The sequence below is a fragment of the Sitophilus oryzae genome, unplaced genomic scaffold (genome assembly GCF_002938485.1).
Source record: "Sitophilus oryzae breed Bouriz unplaced genomic scaffold, Soryzae_2.0 scaffold_637_pilon_pilon, whole genome shotgun sequence".
NCBI classification, from domain to species: Eukaryota; Metazoa; Arthropoda; class Insecta; order Coleoptera; family Curculionidae; genus Sitophilus; species Sitophilus oryzae.
Genome location: NW_022147237.1, coordinates 2,108,147 through 2,126,406, shown reverse-complemented (window position 1 = coordinate 2,126,406; position 18,260 = coordinate 2,108,147). Strand labels below are relative to the sequence as shown.

Sequence of the window (18,260 nt, the reverse complement as noted above, 5' to 3'; positions counted from 1 at the left end):
GGATGTTCCTAATATTATTTTATTTGACATTACTCTACTGCAATACGTTATTATCTAGATGATTATTATTATCGTTATTATCACTAGATTCTTAATCTAAAAATGTTTTTTGTCCTGACATGTAATGCTTTACATTTTCTTTTTTAATTTCCAATCGGTGAGTTTTATCAAGAAAACACAAGAGGTAAAAAAGTTTCTAAACAAACTATACTATCCAAATTAAAGCATTTGCATGTGTTTGATAAGATTTTTCTTTAAATTTCGTTAACAAGAATGATAGGGGTAGTTTATTTCAACCCCTTCCACTCATTTTAAAAAAGTAAAAAAATTACCTGAAAGTGTGTTTTCATAACAGTAATGCTTCCATAAAATTTCATTAGTCTATCTCTTTTCGTTTTCAAGATAAAAAATAAAAACATTATTTTTCCGCCATCTTTGTACCGCGATATCTCCCTAATGGTTGACTTTTGACCCAACGTTTATAAAGCAAACTACCCTTTATTTTGAACAAGGAATCACCCCCTAAAGTTTTTCGCATTTGTTTTGAAACACCCTGTATATACTCTTCAACTTGTTCTATATTTTCTTGGTTTATTCTGGTTGTTATGTTTTCATCTGTGTTTGCAACATAACAAACACAAACACATCTAAAGCACTAGGTATTTAAAACATATTTTTACTTGATATACAATTAATATTAAGCCCATTTTTTTCCAAAAGGACCTTAGGTTAACACCTAGACACGTCACTGTTTCTGCTAAGTGTTATTTAAGGGATACACAAAGAATTTATTATGCAGTAATACTAAATAAAGTCAATACTGATATGGGATATTTACTCTTTATCCATACAGAAATGGTGGAGCCGATAATACTTCGATAAGTATTCAGATTGATACATACATCTGAATATTGCAGTAAAATTATTTTTTTAGTCTTAAAGAAATCATTGGAGAGGTGTTAATATAAGAAAATTTTAAATGGTATGTGTATTGTTCGTATGTTATTTTTTATATTTACTGGGACATGAATTATTAAATTTTATATTCCACATTATTAATTTATATAATCGATACCAATTAAACTTTCAGTTACGTAATCGAGGGCGCCATTTTTAAATTCATTGTTGCCAACTATGGACCTATTAGGCAACGGTCTGACTTACTGGAATTTAAATTTCCCGCTGGGGATTCAGGTGGTAGCTCTGCTGTAAAAAATGTCAAGTTGCCACATTTATTTATTTATTTCTTGACATTCGTTTTGACACAATTAATTTTGTATTACGAGTTTTTCGTTTAAATGAATTGTGTTGTTATACTTAAAAAAATTTACTAGCATACCTTGCAGTCGAACATTTTTCTTTTTAGAACCTCTTTTAGTGCGAAGTGTACAAGACAGCTTAAAAGCCTTTGCAAAAAAATCATCACAGCCTTATAAGAATATTTTGAACCAGAAAGCGCTAGTAATGGCCCTTTATGTCCTTTAAGTGTTTTTAAGGCAGTGAGTTTTGTTGATGTAAGTAATAACTGTTTATATATTTATAATTAATTTATTTTTGTTTCATAAAATATTTTGATGGGAAGAAAATATGTAAAATTAGGCAACGCTGTGCCGGTCAAGCATAATCATGTGACTAAAAGTTTATTTGGTGTGATGTATATATTATTGTATTCTACATAAATGGTACTAAAACTAAAAATAGAGAAGCATTAATATTATAATAAATATATTTATTTTTTTAACTTTTTTAATACTGCTAAGCTATTATTTAGAAGATTGTTAAATTGTCAAAATATGTATAAAATGCGTTTATATCACCCAAAGCTACGGAAGCGCTGGAGGACCAACTGATTGACTTAATATTCAACTAGTTGAGTTTCCAAACTCAACCGGTTGACTTTATAAACGCAACCAGTTGACTTTATAAACTCAACCGGTTGAGTTTCTCAAGCATTTTAAATTATTTCCATAGATTATTTCTATTCCACTTTCACATGTGTAGCGCTTCCGTGCACATGTATACACGCGCTCTCCTCTCGTGAAGTCCTAAAATAAAACGCCTTTTTGTGTATAAGTTTGTAGTGTACGGTGAATTGGAAAGATAACATGGAGCAACCACATTTGAATAACGCCATTAAATACTACTTTTATTTGGGCTTATAAAATCATGAAATACTGTTGTTCCTTCTACAACAGAACTTCACTATTAGTTTTACAACGTTGAAAAGGCGTCTGCGGTATTTGAATTTATATCGGAGAAAAAATTATGCTCCACTACCAAATATACTAGATTTTATCAGTGAAAAAGTGCTTTCTTCAAGTAAACTGCATGGATATAAATGGATGCACCGAAAATGTTAGCAAGCAGGACTAAATGTTAGACAGAATATTGTTCGTAATGTGTTGAATTCTATCGACCCACAAAGTGTCTCAACAAAAAGGAGAACCAACGACTCCAAAGAAGGCAGTATTTCAACCAAGGTCCCAACTATTTGCGGCATGTTGATGGTTATGACAAACTGAATCCTTACGGAATATGTATAGCGGTTGCATCGATGGATTTACACGTAAACTTTTATGGCTGAAAGCTGCAAGTACCAACAATAATCCTCGAGATATATCCGGTTACTATATTGAAACAATAAAAGTTGTAAATGGCTGCCCCAGAACTGTAAGAAGCGACATGGACACCGAAAACGTTCATAACGTGCATTTTTATAACGTGCCGCTTGAGAGTACATTGCCACCGGATTATATGGCAATTTTAAGAAAACACAATACTCAATTCTGGATAAACGACATATTCCGGCAAATGACAGATGATGGAATCTTTGATTGTACTTTGATAGACAAATCTGTATCATACGCAGAAGCTGTCACAGCGTTTCACCATCTGGACGTCCCGATATACTTTGCGAGTTCCCAGAACTTGAGGGCTGTCAAAATTACCTTACAGTTGTAAACAACATGCGTAGTAAAGACTGCGAGGAGAAATTCTTGTATTTGCAGTCTCCGTGCTCTGATAACGACGTTTTCGATTTATGTGAAATATTGTCATCTGAAATGCATGTTGACAAACCAACTAATGCGGATGAAGCAATCAATGCCTATATGCATTTGAGAAATTAAATTTTATCTTTGCTCTAAGGTTAGGGTTCTAAGGTTTGATTTAAAATAATTATTATAATAAAGCGAGCACAAGTTAGAATACCATAAGTTTAGGTTTTGTGATTGCACGTAAACATGTAAACAAAACAAGTTGCTACGAATACTGATACAACAATGAACCGCGTGCGGCGAGTGCGCGTGCTGCGCTGCCGGTTTAGATTCTAAGTCAACCGATTGAGTTTATAAAGTCAACTGGTTGAGATTGGAAACTGAACTAGTTGAGTATTAAGTCAATCAGTTGAGTGTGAAAATCAACCGGTTGAATTTAAAAAAAAATACATACTGGTCCTCCAGCGCTTCCGTACAAAGCAAATCTTTAATTAAATAATTTATAATTATATATTAATACAAAAATTATTACCATTATATGGTTATAAAAGAAAAAATTATGAAGAATCTTAAATAATGAAATATTTAAGAAAATAATTTTAATTCAAAATTCAAAGAGTTACGGTTCAAATCATAGATTCAAATAGTTAAGCTGTTCCATATTATATTTTATATCAGTCTAATCTATCTGAAATTTCAAATAGCGTAAGCTCAAATCAAATACCGAAGTATAACGTCTGTTTTTGAAATTAGATAAAATTTAATAAAATAGAAAGTTAACAACATGACAATAAATTAATAGATTATACACAAGACTTATATTTCATAGTGTAAATAATAAAATATAACATATTTTAGTTAGATTCATTTAACTTTTGCGTTTAGTTAAGCCTTAAGAGTCTATTATGATATACTGTTCGGGTCGCTATCAGGGATCGGGTAAAGTGGGTGTTTGGCCGAAGGAAAGATATATTATATTTCAGAAATCTGCCCAAGGCTTAGTCCGATCCTGTCATGTTAAGCAACACCCAAAATTCCAAACGCACGTGCTTTAATTAAGGTTTGCAGAGCTTCAGCATTTGCCATAAAATAGCGAGCAATTTGTTACAAAACCATATAAATTATATATCACTGTAATCACAAAACTTCAGTCTATTTCCGTATTGTAACGGAATTATAAATTATGTCTTTATTTTCGAGAAAATTTAGTCCAAACATAAGGAATATTTTGTTAATGTTTGACAATCAGAATCTTAAAAATAAAGAAGTTGTCTAAAAATTTGCTACAATACGGATATAGTATAATCCTTTATCTTTAATTTTCTTCTTCATTTGTGTGAAAATACACATAAAACGCTAAATGTCGAACGCTTATTTTGCTACTTTTTTGGACTAGTGAAATGGACTCTTTCAAGTTTAAAACGATTGTGATACTACAGCAATCGATAGATAAATTTTAGTAAACCATTATAGGTAATAAAATTGTAGAGACATTGGAAATCGAAATAAACATTATCGTCTTTAATTAGGATAATTTTTTTTCACAAATAAAGAGCCTCTGAGGAATATGGATCTCGTTTCTTGGTTAGCTTTCGTTCTGGTCACTTTCAGATATCTAGTCCTATTTTTTTTCTGCTGATAATGCTGATCAAAACGATATTATCAAAAATACCAAAAATGAATATAATTCAAAGGGCCGTAAAAGCAGTAATAATGGATTGGACCAAGGGAGCGTTGATATTGTGATTATATATATTTCAGAGCTGTTATAAGATTTGTACGATACGCCACATTATTCCTAGTGATGGGAAAAACCGGTTAATTTCAATAATCGAGTAGGTATAGCGTTTTCAACAGATCTTCTTATACTTCCAAAACTCCCGAATGCATTTTGTACTCTTTGTTGTAAACGTTGAGGTATATTGATTTAACTTTTACAAATGACGTCAATACACAGGTTAACGAACCTTGCTGGCCATTATGCTATTCCACCATTCCCAATCTATCTTCCGAGGAAATTATTTTATTGTTTATATTATATTTATATTATTTATTTAATATTATTTTATTGTACCTATTTGACTTTCTTAATTCAATGATTTAGCTTACGTCATTGATTAGTTTTAAAAGTTCTCAATATAGTAACAATGAATAGATTAAATATTTAGAAAAAACAGAGCCGGACTTGACTTAGTAAAACTTAAATATATTGTGTTCAAATTTCGGAAACAAAAAAAAATATTAAGTGTTGCACATCATTGTACTCAGGAGGCCGAGTTCTTTCAAAATCTGAAATAAAAAATGCAGGCCCGTATTTAGAAAAAATAAGTTGGCCTCTGTATCTCACAAATTAACAGTTAATTTGAATATCTAAAAATACTATCAGATAGGCCTGATAAAGTTGCTATGAGAAGGTGCAATTAGTTTTTTGATTTTCTAAAAAGTAACATCAGGAAAAAATAAAATTTATTTTCAAAAAAATCCGTTTTTTTCAAAAAACTCAGCAATCCTTGAAATTTTAAAACTTTTTTGATGGCATCTTGGTGAACATCCCAAGGCGCAACTTTGCCCCAATTTAACTATCTTCGTATATATTACGGTTTCCGAGATAGCAATGCTCGTACCTCGAATTTGTAGCACCCTGTATAATAAAAGCATCGTCTTCAAGATGTCCAGGGAAAACATGATAAGCGCCCTTTTACTAATTTTACAAGAGAGCACTGGACGGCTGGTGGTAATCAGGTTTTCTCCGTGTATGCTGTATTTTTACTAGGCATATATCATAGGATTTAACAACTTATTGCCCACAATTTATACATTTGGTAGGGACCAGTTAGACCTACTATAATATTGTAAAATCCTAAAATTAAGAAATTGGCGCTTATCAAATTTTTCCCCTGGACCCTTCAAGTATTATCGTATAATAACTAATTATAAACACATTAAAGTAAATGTTATAATATTTACTTACCAAGAAAACTCAAAATCAGAATGGGTATAAAAAGCAAAGTGAAGTTAAACACCGACAAAGTAACAATAAAGTCGATCATTTTCGTAACACTACGATACAGTGAGCGGAGCCGAAACCGAACTTTTGTCGATCATTTTATTCAAAAGTGACTGAAGAATTCCGAAAGAAATAGAAATACGATAAAGAGACACGGTTTGCCCGTTCCCAAAATTCTCAATTCTTCTCTTATCGAATCAGTCTTGACCTATGACCCGAACGAAATATGCGCTCGGTATCTTTTCTACGAGGAATCGTCGAAAAAATCGAATGGATGCATTTGTTATGAACGCAGGGCTTTGTTTAAAACTATTAATATCCTAACCGTAGTTATTAACAACATCAACAATGATTGTAATTTAATTTATTTACAACCACATAATGTAATACTGACATTACTGACTTTTAAAAAAAATTGAAAGTGTCAAATTACCTACATTTCTTCCCTCTTCCATTTCCTTCATCCATTTCCCTCACTCGGTTTTTCTTATTTCTCGCCTCATTTAATTAAGCAAAACATTCTTGTAATATCTTTATTAAATAATTATCTAACATCAACAAAAATAAACAAGATTAACAATAATAATTGAAGTTTTTGAAAACATTTTAAAAAAAGCCTTACTTTAATAGGAAGGAATTCTTGAGGTGCTTTCGTGAGAAAATCCTCCAAGTTTTGCCTGGTAAAAATGCTAGACTTCTTTGGCTTAAAACCTACATTCTGGCATTTTAAAAAAGCGACGAGTTTGTGATATTTTGATATGTCAACCTTTTCCCTTAATTCTAGCATTGTCCGTATCATGCTTTACGTAGCCCAAAGAGTAGATGGCTTTTTCTGCCTTTCCATGTCGCTAAAATATGCCATGATTGTCTCCGAAGCAATATATTCTTAGCATTTCTTTTGCAACACCATTTTTCGTATACTTTCAATGCTAGAAATAGCTATGAAAATATCGCCTCCTACTTTCCTCTGGAAGTAAACTGGCTTCTCCTCTTTTTGCAGCTTCTGTAAATTCTGGTGGAGTACGAATTAGGGATCGGCAAGACAAGAAATCTTGTCTTGACAAGCAATTTCTTGTCTTGTCTTGAACTATTGTCAAGAATTAAAAAAACATCTTGTCTTGACCATTTCTTGAGAGTTGATTTCTTGTCTTGATTCAAGAAATCTTGAAATTTCTTGATATCTTGACAAAAGGGGAACCCTCGTTTAAAATTAGTTTATTAAAGGGGAACCCCCTGTTTAAAATTTGCGATGAGATTGGTTAATGTGATGTTTTTGCTTTATGCGTAAAATCGAGGGTCAGACATCTAATTTTCAAAAAATTCAGAAACTTTGGGCTCATTATACTACTGTACCCAAAATCATCACATTTACATAATTTTGTTAATTATTATTATTATTTTCTAACATTAAAATGTGTGATTGTGATGGTTCGTTGAGCAGCAAATCTGTGCCATTCGTAATCGAATCTGGTTCAGAATACCTCCCACCTCAGACACTTGGACGTAGAAGTTCAATTAGTGACTTTGACAGTAGTGACGGTGATAATATTACTACAGATAAAAACAGTCAAAACAACAATGATAGAAGGTACTCTACTTCAGTGGCGCACATTAAAATGTATTATTTTTTTTTATTTTAAAAGTTTTACGTTAATTCAAAAAGTCTGTATGCCACTGAAGTAGACCCTCTTTGCAAAGTTTTTTTTTATTCTAATATCGTAGGCCATAACATATCCAAAAAATTATAAAAAAACATTTAAAAATTAAAAAATTATTAGACATTAAAAAAGGTTCCAATTTAATTTGGCCCTCAGTATGCCAACTTTGGACATCTGACTTTGGACGTACTTATGTTAACTTTGGACATTGGACATCCGACAAAGTGCCGCTTCATACAAATATTTTTTGCTTAATAATTTTTTTATCCATCAATTAATGGATATTAATATAATATACAAATACCTAAGTAAATGAGTATTTCTTTTTTATTTTATATCTTCAAGAAATTTCAAGATTTTCTTGATTTCTTGTCAAGAAATCTTGATCTTGAGAAGTAATTTCTTGTCTTGTATTGAAAACCAAAAATCATTACTTGTCTTGATCTTGTCTTGAAATCAAGACAAGATCAAGAAGTTGTCAAGAAAATGACGAACCCTAGTACCAATATTAAAGTAAAGTATTATTAGTAATAGTAAATATTAAAGTTCATTATCAGAACTTTCCGACAACATTCTGGCTTTCTATGTTACATAAATTCGAAAAAGCGAACGAGAAATTCAAAACTGTCATTTAGTTGTTTGTTTTGCTGTTGAAGGTTTGCGCCATAACAACCACTGTTACCGGTAACTATATATATTGAAATGTCAAAACAGGAAACGACAATTTTTCGCATATTTATTTTTTTTAAATAAAACATTGTCCCTATTTTTAATTAATGATGTGGTTGTAAATAAAATAGTATACAAACGTCGGAGGAAAGTTTTCATTATTGTCTCGATATTTAGTTAATCTCTCGACAGTAATGAAACACTTATTAGTATGTAATATATTATTAATATACTATTAAACGCAGGCGTATCGAATACCCCGGAATTTTGCAAAAAGACTAGGCATATTATAAAACGCCGGCGTGTTTAATAATAGAAGAATATTTTGCAAAGATCATATCTGTTTTCAGTCGCTTTGCAAAATGCCTAATGAAGACTAGTCAGATTGCACAAAACATCGTGGGATTAGTAAAACTAACCTAAATATCCAATGACATTTATTGAACTTCCCTTTCAAATTAGAAAATAATGGCACAAAAAGTGATAATTCTATTAAATATACTCCATTTAGGACGATTATTTATAATAATCATTTATTATTTATAATAATCGTCCTTGAATGGAAGAATTTTTAAGAAATTTAGATCCTTATGGATCTGAATTTATTTTATTCTAAAAGAATAAAAGTTTCAAAAAAACAAAGCAAAATTCCACAAAGAGGCAGTCCTGTACACAGAATCAAATTACAGAGAGTATAATAATTAAACGAGATATTAAAATTAAGGTCTTAATATATTTTGTATTTAAAATTATGTTACTTATAATTATAATTTATGAAATAGGGTTCAAGTTGTTTTCGTCTAAACAAAATAAAATTTTGACAAACTATTTGTTTTTGTATAGGAAAATATGGGGTATTTTTGTTAAAGCATAAATTAATTATAAATTTTGGTAATTTTTTAATCTGCCTGGCTTCGATTTGGCATTTTGTAAAACGACTTCAAACAGGCAGTCTTTTTGCAGAAGTGTACAGAAAATATCGCCATTGTTTAATATGCCTAATTCTGATCAGATCAGATTAATCTGATTAGGTTTTTTCCAAAGTGACTGAAAATAGATAGGCTTTTTGTAAAAATTCCTTCTTTTGTTTAAAAAGCCGGCTTATTATAATATGCCTAGACTTTTTGCAAAAAGCCGGATTATTCTATGCGCCTGCGATATATCGTCTTGGTTATGCTAACCCTAAATAGAGTCATAATTCCCTTGGGATATTATTAACGGAAATTAAGATACCGTAATTCATTTTGTCTTTTATAAGTACCAGCCATGAAACATAATAGAGATCTTCAATAATAATATAAAATGAAAATGGGCACTCATCTAACTACCCTAATATGTAATTTATTTACATCATTAATGTCACTTATAATAACATTTCTTAAAAATATGTCAGAAGTCCCAATATATCCTAAGGCAATAATAGAATAAAACCCTAGCGAAACAAAATATTGACAAACCTTATATAGAAACTATCGCCAATATACACCAAGAAGCCAAAGCAAGAGTAATGGTATAGAAAACAACTCCAGAGTTTCCAACTGGCAAAGGAATACGAAAGGGAGACGCGATATCTCCAAAGGTGTTTACAGCAACGTTAGAAGAAATGTTCCGTCAACTGTATTGGACCAACAAAGGATTAAAAATAGATGGAGAATATCTCAGCCATCTTTGATTCGCTGATGACATAGTCCTAATTGCCAATAGTCCTGAAGAACTACAAGCGCAAATTAATAAACTCAATACAGCCAGCAATAAAGTGGGTCTCAAAATAAATTTAGCAGAAACTAAAGTAATGCACAACGAACTAGTAGAAAGAAAAAACATTCTAATAAATAACACAACACTAGAAATAGTATGAACATATATATTTTGGATCAACTAATACACAGCTCGGGATCTCTACTACCAGCAATCAACAGAAGAATTAAGTTAGCATGGAGTACTTATTGAAACTCAATCATATTCAAATCTAGAATGCCTCTCTAAAAAAAAAGAAAACATTCGACCAATGTGTACCAGTCATGACGTATGCAAGCGAAACATGAACACTTAAAACGGACATCATAAGGAAACTGCAGGTCGCACAACATTCAATGGAACGAAATATGCTGGGAATAACCAAGAGAGATCTTAAAAGAATACAGTGGATACGACAAAAGACCCAGGTAATGGTTGTCATCCACCTATGAGTCAAATCCCTCAAATGGCAATGAGCAGGACCTGGTAAGAAGAACGGATAACAGATGGACCACATAAATTACAGCATGGTACCCACGAGGAATTAAGAGACCTAGAGGAAGTCCGAACCTGAGTGGAACCATGATATTAGAAAATTAGGAGGGATAACTTGGGCTCGCATAGCCAACAATAGCCAACAATGTGCCCAACTACAAAGAGAGTGCTAGGGAGGCTACACCATAATTGGAAATGGTTGAATAAGCTGAAAATGATGATGATGATGCCAGGAGAACAGTTTTATCCACATCCCCTGCTAAAATATTTTTACTACCAAAGGTATTTTTAATATTCCTTTTGATTAATGGGTTCACTTTTATGTGAAAGTAACGCTTGTCATGCTTCTTCAGCTTTTTTTAATTTTCTCCTTTTAATAGAAACATACTCGAATGCAAAATCAAAAAACACTAAATCACCACAATACACCAAAACAGGGGCGGATACAGAAATTTATTTTAGGGGGGTCCCAAATAAAAAATAATGTAGAGTATGCTTTTAGAGCGCTATTTTTAACCCAAAAGCCGAATATTTAACCCAATCTATAGATTTTTAGGGGGGGGTCGGACCCCATGGGCCCCCCCTCTGTATCCGCCACTGCACCAAAACACTTTTACTTTTACACTGGACGCGCGTTTCGCTAACCATGTTAGCATCATCAGCAGATGATTATAAACTGAGGTGATTAGTTTATAATCATCTGCTGATGATGCTAACATGGTTAGCGAAACGCGCGTCAAGTGTAAAAGTAAAAGTGTTTTGGTGTATTGTGGCGATTTAGTGTTTTTATTTTGCTGTGTAACACCAAAGGTTCCAACCCTTAACTGTAATACTCGAATGTGTGCCTAATTCGTGCGAAAAAAGTTTTTTTTTTTGACAAAAACCGAACTCAATTGACAATATTGACAGCAGCCGTCATTTTAAAAAGAGGCCATAATCATAGGCCATAATACAATAGTAACCTAGCAACAAACAAAGTTCCTACATGCAGCGTTAATACAAATATACTGGAAGATGAATAAATGCACCGTTTGTGACGTTTTAAAATGGGACAAAATATATACTAAATTCAGTAATATATAAAATTATCCACGAGAATTGTAAAGTGATAATAAATTGTGTTTAAATAAATTGTGACTTTCTATCCACACGGAACCGACGAAAAACGTAACAATATCTACAAATTCATTTACCCACTAGTAGATATAAAAAGCATTTTTGGTAAACTCTGTCTCTTATAGTTTCTGAAAAATCAAATTAATTTTTTTAAAAAGGTCCGATTAAATTTATATCTCCGAAACTAAAGTTCCAAGAATAATTAATAAGTAATATATCTACAAATTCATTTACCCACTTGTAGATATAAAAAGCATTTTTGGAAACTCTGTCTCAAATAGTTTCTGAAAAATAAAATTAATTTTACAGAAACAGGTGCAGAAACTTTGCCCTCGGTAACACCCTATAATTCCCTTGATAGGTACATAAATAACTATAAACTAAATTAATCTCGTTTTGGTCCTTTTGGTTCAAGACAAATTTGATAACAGTTCTTCCAATTCGAAATTGGAATCGGTCGTTCCATTAGAATTAGAACCTTACTATCTTCTTAAAGGTAGATTCAGTTGAGAATTTATATCTTGATTTTTTTAATTTTCAAAGTTAAATAACTCAGTTATATGCAATTTATTTTAAAAATGGTAAAGAGAAAATGTTTCTTTTGGCCAGATCTAACCACCCCTTAAAATACTGCCGCTTATTTCGGGGACACCCTGTATAAATGATCGATTTACGAATAATAGTTTTTTTAATCATTTGCTGAAACTTTCTAACATGGTTAGAAAAAAGTGGTTGTGTTGTGGTGAACTAGTGATTCATTTTGCTGTTGTAACGTCTGTTGGTTCTGATCTCAACTGTATCCTTTAATAGAATTTTATTAAGAAAAGTACCTATTTATGCGTTATAATTTTGACTTTAGTGGTGATGTACATAAGAATAAATAAATTTCGAGGGCAATGGTTGATAAGAACAGATAAACGTGCATTGGGTCAGAAAATCATTATGGAGTTGAGAGTGCATTATAGTCGCGGAGATATTCACAAAAGAATTAACAATAATTTTCGAAAGACTATCTATATATTATTAATATATTAAGGCTCTGTGGTTTACTATGACTATACCTAATATTGCAAAAACGCCGCACTTTGTAGATATGGCTTGCTGCATTGATCCACTAGTAGGTACTTACTTTAGTCTGAATTAGCATTTCGTTAACATCGCTCCATTTTTACCTCAATAATTGCTTTTAGATCAAATGTGTATTTTTACAATATGTGTTACAGGATAACTTATATCCCTGTTTATATAAGTTTACTATATTCTCTATTTGATAATTTAATAAATGTTAGTGTTTAATTAATGGGGGTTTCTTAAAACGTCCATTAGAAAAACAGGTAAGTTTTTCAGAAATAATTTAAAATATTTTGAAGTTTATAAATACATATTTAACTGAGTTGTATTTATTTTAACAAAGTATTAAATTTAAGTATTGTTTATTTTTTGGAAAATTGTAAGTTGAAAATATTTTGCGTTCTTCGGATGATTTTTTTTCAAAATATGCGACAAATAAAACCAAAACATACAAATACCTATTTGTTTTATATAAAAAGGCACTGAATTTAGACTAAAAAGAAGAAAAAGGAAAGACATTTTTTAGTGTGATTATCAAAGTTAGTCGAAAGAAAACAAGATCTCGTATGTTAACAAAAAACAAATTTTTTAACAATTAAAATGAGAATTATTAACGATTTTTAACCAATAATTTAAGTAGTCTAGATAATAGACAAATCAAAAATTAAAATTATATCAGTTACTTCCTAACGGCCTTGTTTATGTATAATTAAAAGCATGCTTTTGCCAAAATTTACCAGTACGTAAATCTATATTTAACTGAATATTTATTTTAGCAGGCTAATGATTTTTTCATTATAATTCTGGCTTGGCATCAATCTATTTTTTGTTCCATGGTGCTGGTAAATGTGCTTTGTTAATTAATTGATATAATTTTTATTATTATTTAAAAATAAATTATGGTGTTTTATAATATACAAAAATAGAGTGCCTTATTGTTCCTAGATGAAATCCCAGAATATTGGAGAAATCAACCTTCAACCCACCACAAAATAATAATTTAATAATTATGTATATCTAATACATATTTAAAAAATATGTTTAAAAACAGTATTTTTTTGTTTTTTTATAAATATTTATGGGGTTTGTAAGTATTTAAACAACTATCTATTTTCTATGGGAAATTCCATGTTAAAGTTATTAAATCTCTATATTATAGTCTATATTGCATTAAGATATCTTAGTTATACTGACTAGAGTTTTAATTATGCTTATTAATGTTTTCCCGATGGAAATAATAGTAGAAAAAACAATTATTATCAATATTTTGCTTTATCTTGAATATATTCAATGTTGCAAAATAGCAAAATTATTTTTTGTTCGTTAAAAATAGAATTTTAAATATAATATCAGTATTTTATGCAAAAGTTTATTTTTCTTTGTAAGTTACTAAATTAATAATAAAAAACTATCAATATAAACTTTAGAAATTATTTAAAACTTTGATTTACGTTTTCTGTTTGGTTAGGCAACCCGTATTACACCAAATTCTACCCTTTATATTCGTTTCCAACCCCTATTTGTATCACACAACTATTATACTTGAAGGTAGGGTGTTTTGTGCTCTTAAATGTTTGTTTTTATAGGTAAGAGAAAAATAGAAATAAATTAAACTAATATTAGAGCAAACGAACTGTATTTTACGACGTATTACAAGTATTTTTTTAAACAGTAAATAAGATATTATTATATATTATAAGGGAGGTTTAATGTAAGGGATGAAAATACATTTGAGGTTAATCTATAACTTGAGGTCATAAGTTTTGTCTATAACTTGAGGTCATATTTTTTTAGAATATAGGTAACAATGAAAAATCAATTTTAGCTCCCTAAACATCTTATCTCAGTGCTTTTAATATTAATTTCAATTCAAAATCTTAAACAATTAATAAATATTTATCAAAGACCAAAGCTTTATGGCGAATGAAATTAAGATTAAAATAAAATACATAAATATACTCTATATTTCGTAGGCTACAAACAAAAATTTATTATTACTTAAAATTAATCATATTATCGACATTTTAATTCAAATTTATAAATTATTGTTCTTTGATTAATTATATTAATAATTATTCATTTATTTAATAATATATAATATATACTGCAAATCTTTGTTACAAAATAATTTTTTTTTAATTTACTTTTATATAATTAATTTTTTATTTATTATTCTACTTTATTTTTTAATTGTGATTTTTGCACTTTGAAAATTCAACCAAATTAAAAATAAAACCATTTTCAGAAAGTTTAAAACGTCAGTAAAGTGATAAAATAACATACAAAAAATCCATATATGTTGCTTTGCTATATATTTAACATTAAACTAAAGATCTAGAAATAGCTACCGAATCTACCGTATGATCGAATAAAAACGGCGTCAACGATGGCTATGAAATGAAGATCGCTGTCATTTTATATGTAAATTTAGATGGGAAATGTCATCGATCGTCATTTCCAAGCCAACTGGACGCCGTTTTTTTTCGATCATACGGTATTTCGACAGCCTTTTTGTATTTTTATTTAATTTTATGGAGCTGACTTTCTATTGCTGTAACTATACTATAACATCCTAATAATTATAAATTATTTTTCACTTGTAATTTTTATTTTTAATTTTTTTTAATTGTCATTTATTATACAGGGTGGTCCGAATTGTATTCCGGAAACTACGGCAGCATATTCTTCAGATAAAAATAAGTGAAAAAGTTCGTATAAATGTATGTCGTAAAATGGCGTAGTTTTCGAGATATAGGGTGTGGCGGTTTCACTTTTATTTCGATTTTTTCCAAATAATTTCTGAAGTAACGTCAATATTTGGATGAAAATTGGTGTCTTTTTTGACTACTTGTAGAGGGCGCTACCTACATATTTTTAACTGGTTTGAAGAGTAATAACTTTTTGTCCGTACCTGTATGAAACTACTGAGTAAAAAATATACATTTACGATGCTTTTTACGTAAAAATATCTTTTGGAAAAAATCGCTACGAGTAATGGTTCTCGAGATACTTAGAATCGAAATTATCAACACCTGTCATCATTGACATAAATTATACATGTTGATTAAATAGTTATTAGACTGAAATCATTAATTTTCAAATGTTTTTGTGCCAAAGGTTTAACAGAAACTGTTTTATTTAATTTGTGATTAATTTAAAAAAATAAAAACTTCACAAATTTATCATTTCAGTCAAATAAAATTATCTACTCAACATGTTTATTTTTTTGTCAATAATGATATGTATTGACTATTCCCATTTTAAATTTTGAGAACGGTTGCTCCTAGCGATTTAAAAAATCACGGAGATGTGTATAATTGTTCACTCAGTGGCTTTATACGGGGAAGGACGAAAAGTTATTACTCTTCAAAATAGTTAAAACACATGCAGGTAGCGCTCTCTACAAATAGAGGACAAATAGACATCAAAATCAAATTTCTCAAGTCAAAAAATACCCAGATACCAATTTTCATCCAAAAATTGACGTTGCTTCAAAAATTATTTGGAAAAAATCGAAATAAAAATGAAAATTCTACACCATGTATCCTCGAAACTTAGCGTTTTAGGATATATATTTATAGAAAATTTTTTACTTATTTTTATCTGCGGAATATGCTATTGTAACAACATTATTATGCTTATTTTAACAACACGTTTACAAAATTACTTTTTTAACGATATCACTTATTTCTTGATCGCATGGTATGTTTTTCCGAAGTTACTTGGAATAAATTCTTAATTTTGACACTGTCTTAATTAGCGTCATTGTCGGCATTGTTTAGACAAACGAATTAATTGTCTCATGTCTCAGTATTTCCAATTGACTTCGGAAATAATATACATGGGTATTTTTGTGTTCATTTTATCATTTAGGACAATAAACTTGTCACCGATATCTAAGTGATGCCACAAATTATTTCGAAAATTTATTATATCCATATATAATACAATATGATCGAAAAAATAAACGGCGTCAGTGATATGAAATGAAGATGGCTGTCATTTTATAGGAGGAATGTAATCGATCGTCACTTCCAAGCCAACTGGACGCCGTTTTTTTTCGATCATACGGTATATTATACGTTGAAAGAAGAAAAAGTTGATTTATTATTATTTTTTTTATCCATAAAAAATAATAAATTTGATAAATAATCCACTAATCATTCATATAATAAAAAAAATTACTGAAAAATTTAATATAAGATATATTTTAATGTGATCAGGTAAGTTGCTATTTTAAAAGAACTGACGCATTATTGATTTTTTTGCGGTGAGCTGTAATGTTAATTAATAATTAAAATTCTGTCTATGTAATTTTAAAATATAAAAATATTTTATTTATTTTTTGATGACTTCTTTGACCATTTTTTGTATATTTTTATAGTTAACTTATTCTTGGTATTTGGTCTCATTTAATTAATACAATCCAAATAGAATTAAAACATAATAATAAAACGCTATTCTGGTTATGGTTTTGGTCTTGTTTTTTGCAAGACCAAGACCAAGACCAGTCTTGCTCATCACTAGTTACAAATTTCCAATATAGGAAGACTTACATTCATTTAGAGCTTGACAAATGCAGTTTTATTTTGAACTGTATTACCATTATACTTAAATTTGCATATTTTTAGTCACGACGACATGGAAATTTCCAGTATTTATCACGCTTTCATGGGAAAGATCAATTCAACTGATATAGAAACTAAACATATTTAATATTATGCATCGTTGTTTATGCCACATTTTAGTGCATTACATACTTTAGTGTGCTTTAGTAGTAACGACAGTAAGGTGTAAGGTTAGGCATATAATGTTAGTCTTTTAGCACTTACCTATGGTAATCGCAAAACAATTTCCGATGCACGTAATCAACTTTGAGTGACAAACGATGACGACAGCGCTGCCAGATTGTGATGGATTTATGAGATGAATCTTAATTTAAAAGTGACAAACAATATACATATTTATTATATCATTTTTTAAATATTTTTACGTTTTACTTTTAATTTAATAACTAATATTTTAGTAATTAACTGATTTATTTGTTTAATAGCTTATTTTACTTATTACATATTGGCAAAAATTAGTCCATTATGAAGATTATTCTAAGCGTTATTATGGGTTATTTATTTATTGATGTATAACTTACAACACCACAAGTGGTAAGAACAAGTAAGAGGGTGTCATTAATCCACAAATTAATAATCACAGAATTTAATAAAATATAGAAATAACTTTGAAAGTGGCGTAATGTGCTGATCAATCAAACTTACTTCTCTGACTGCAGTCAAGCAAGGATAATAAAGGACCTTTATTGTCACGTTCTCGTTCAAAATAGTTTATCAAGGGAAGCTAATACAAGCTCTTTGCTTCGACTGTTTAAATGCTTCTGCATATTTTCAACAAACAATTTCAAGAGATGCAATGCAAAAACTCGAAAATTTAGTTTTTAAGAGAACTGTTTGTGCTTAAAAGTACAATTTAAAAAAAAACTTTGAAATTAAGCAAAAA

The 18,260-nt window shown here is 30.0% G+C and overlaps 2 protein-coding genes across 8 annotated transcripts in view; one reads left to right on the top strand and one right to left on the bottom strand.

Moving 5' to 3' along the window:
• Nucleotides 1–6,148, bottom strand: part of LOC115887747 — a 31,571-nt gene extending 25,423 nt beyond the window's left edge. Inside the window, exon 1 of the mRNA XM_030907225.1 lies at nucleotides 5,968–6,148. Within this exon, the coding sequence (XP_030763085.1) occupies nucleotides 5,968–6,046 (79 nt within the window). The 5' untranslated portion in view covers nucleotides 6,047–6,148. The remainder of the gene's footprint in view (nucleotides 1–5,967) is intronic.
• The window catches only part of LOC115887748 (lactosylceramide 4-alpha-galactosyltransferase-like), a 40,887-nt gene that overhangs the window by 18,915 nt on the left and 3,712 nt on the right, over nucleotides 1–18,260 (top strand). Inside the window, exons 1-2 of one of the 7 annotated variants that reach the window (XM_030907230.1) lie at nucleotides 12,802–13,012; nucleotides 17,381–17,547. The exons of 1 other annotated variant lie outside the window; for it this stretch is intronic. The gene's annotated coding sequence lies outside the window, so the exon portion shown is untranslated. 5 more of the 7 variants (XM_030907226.1, XM_030907228.1, XM_030907232.1 and 2 more) reach the window with 5 other exon arrangements.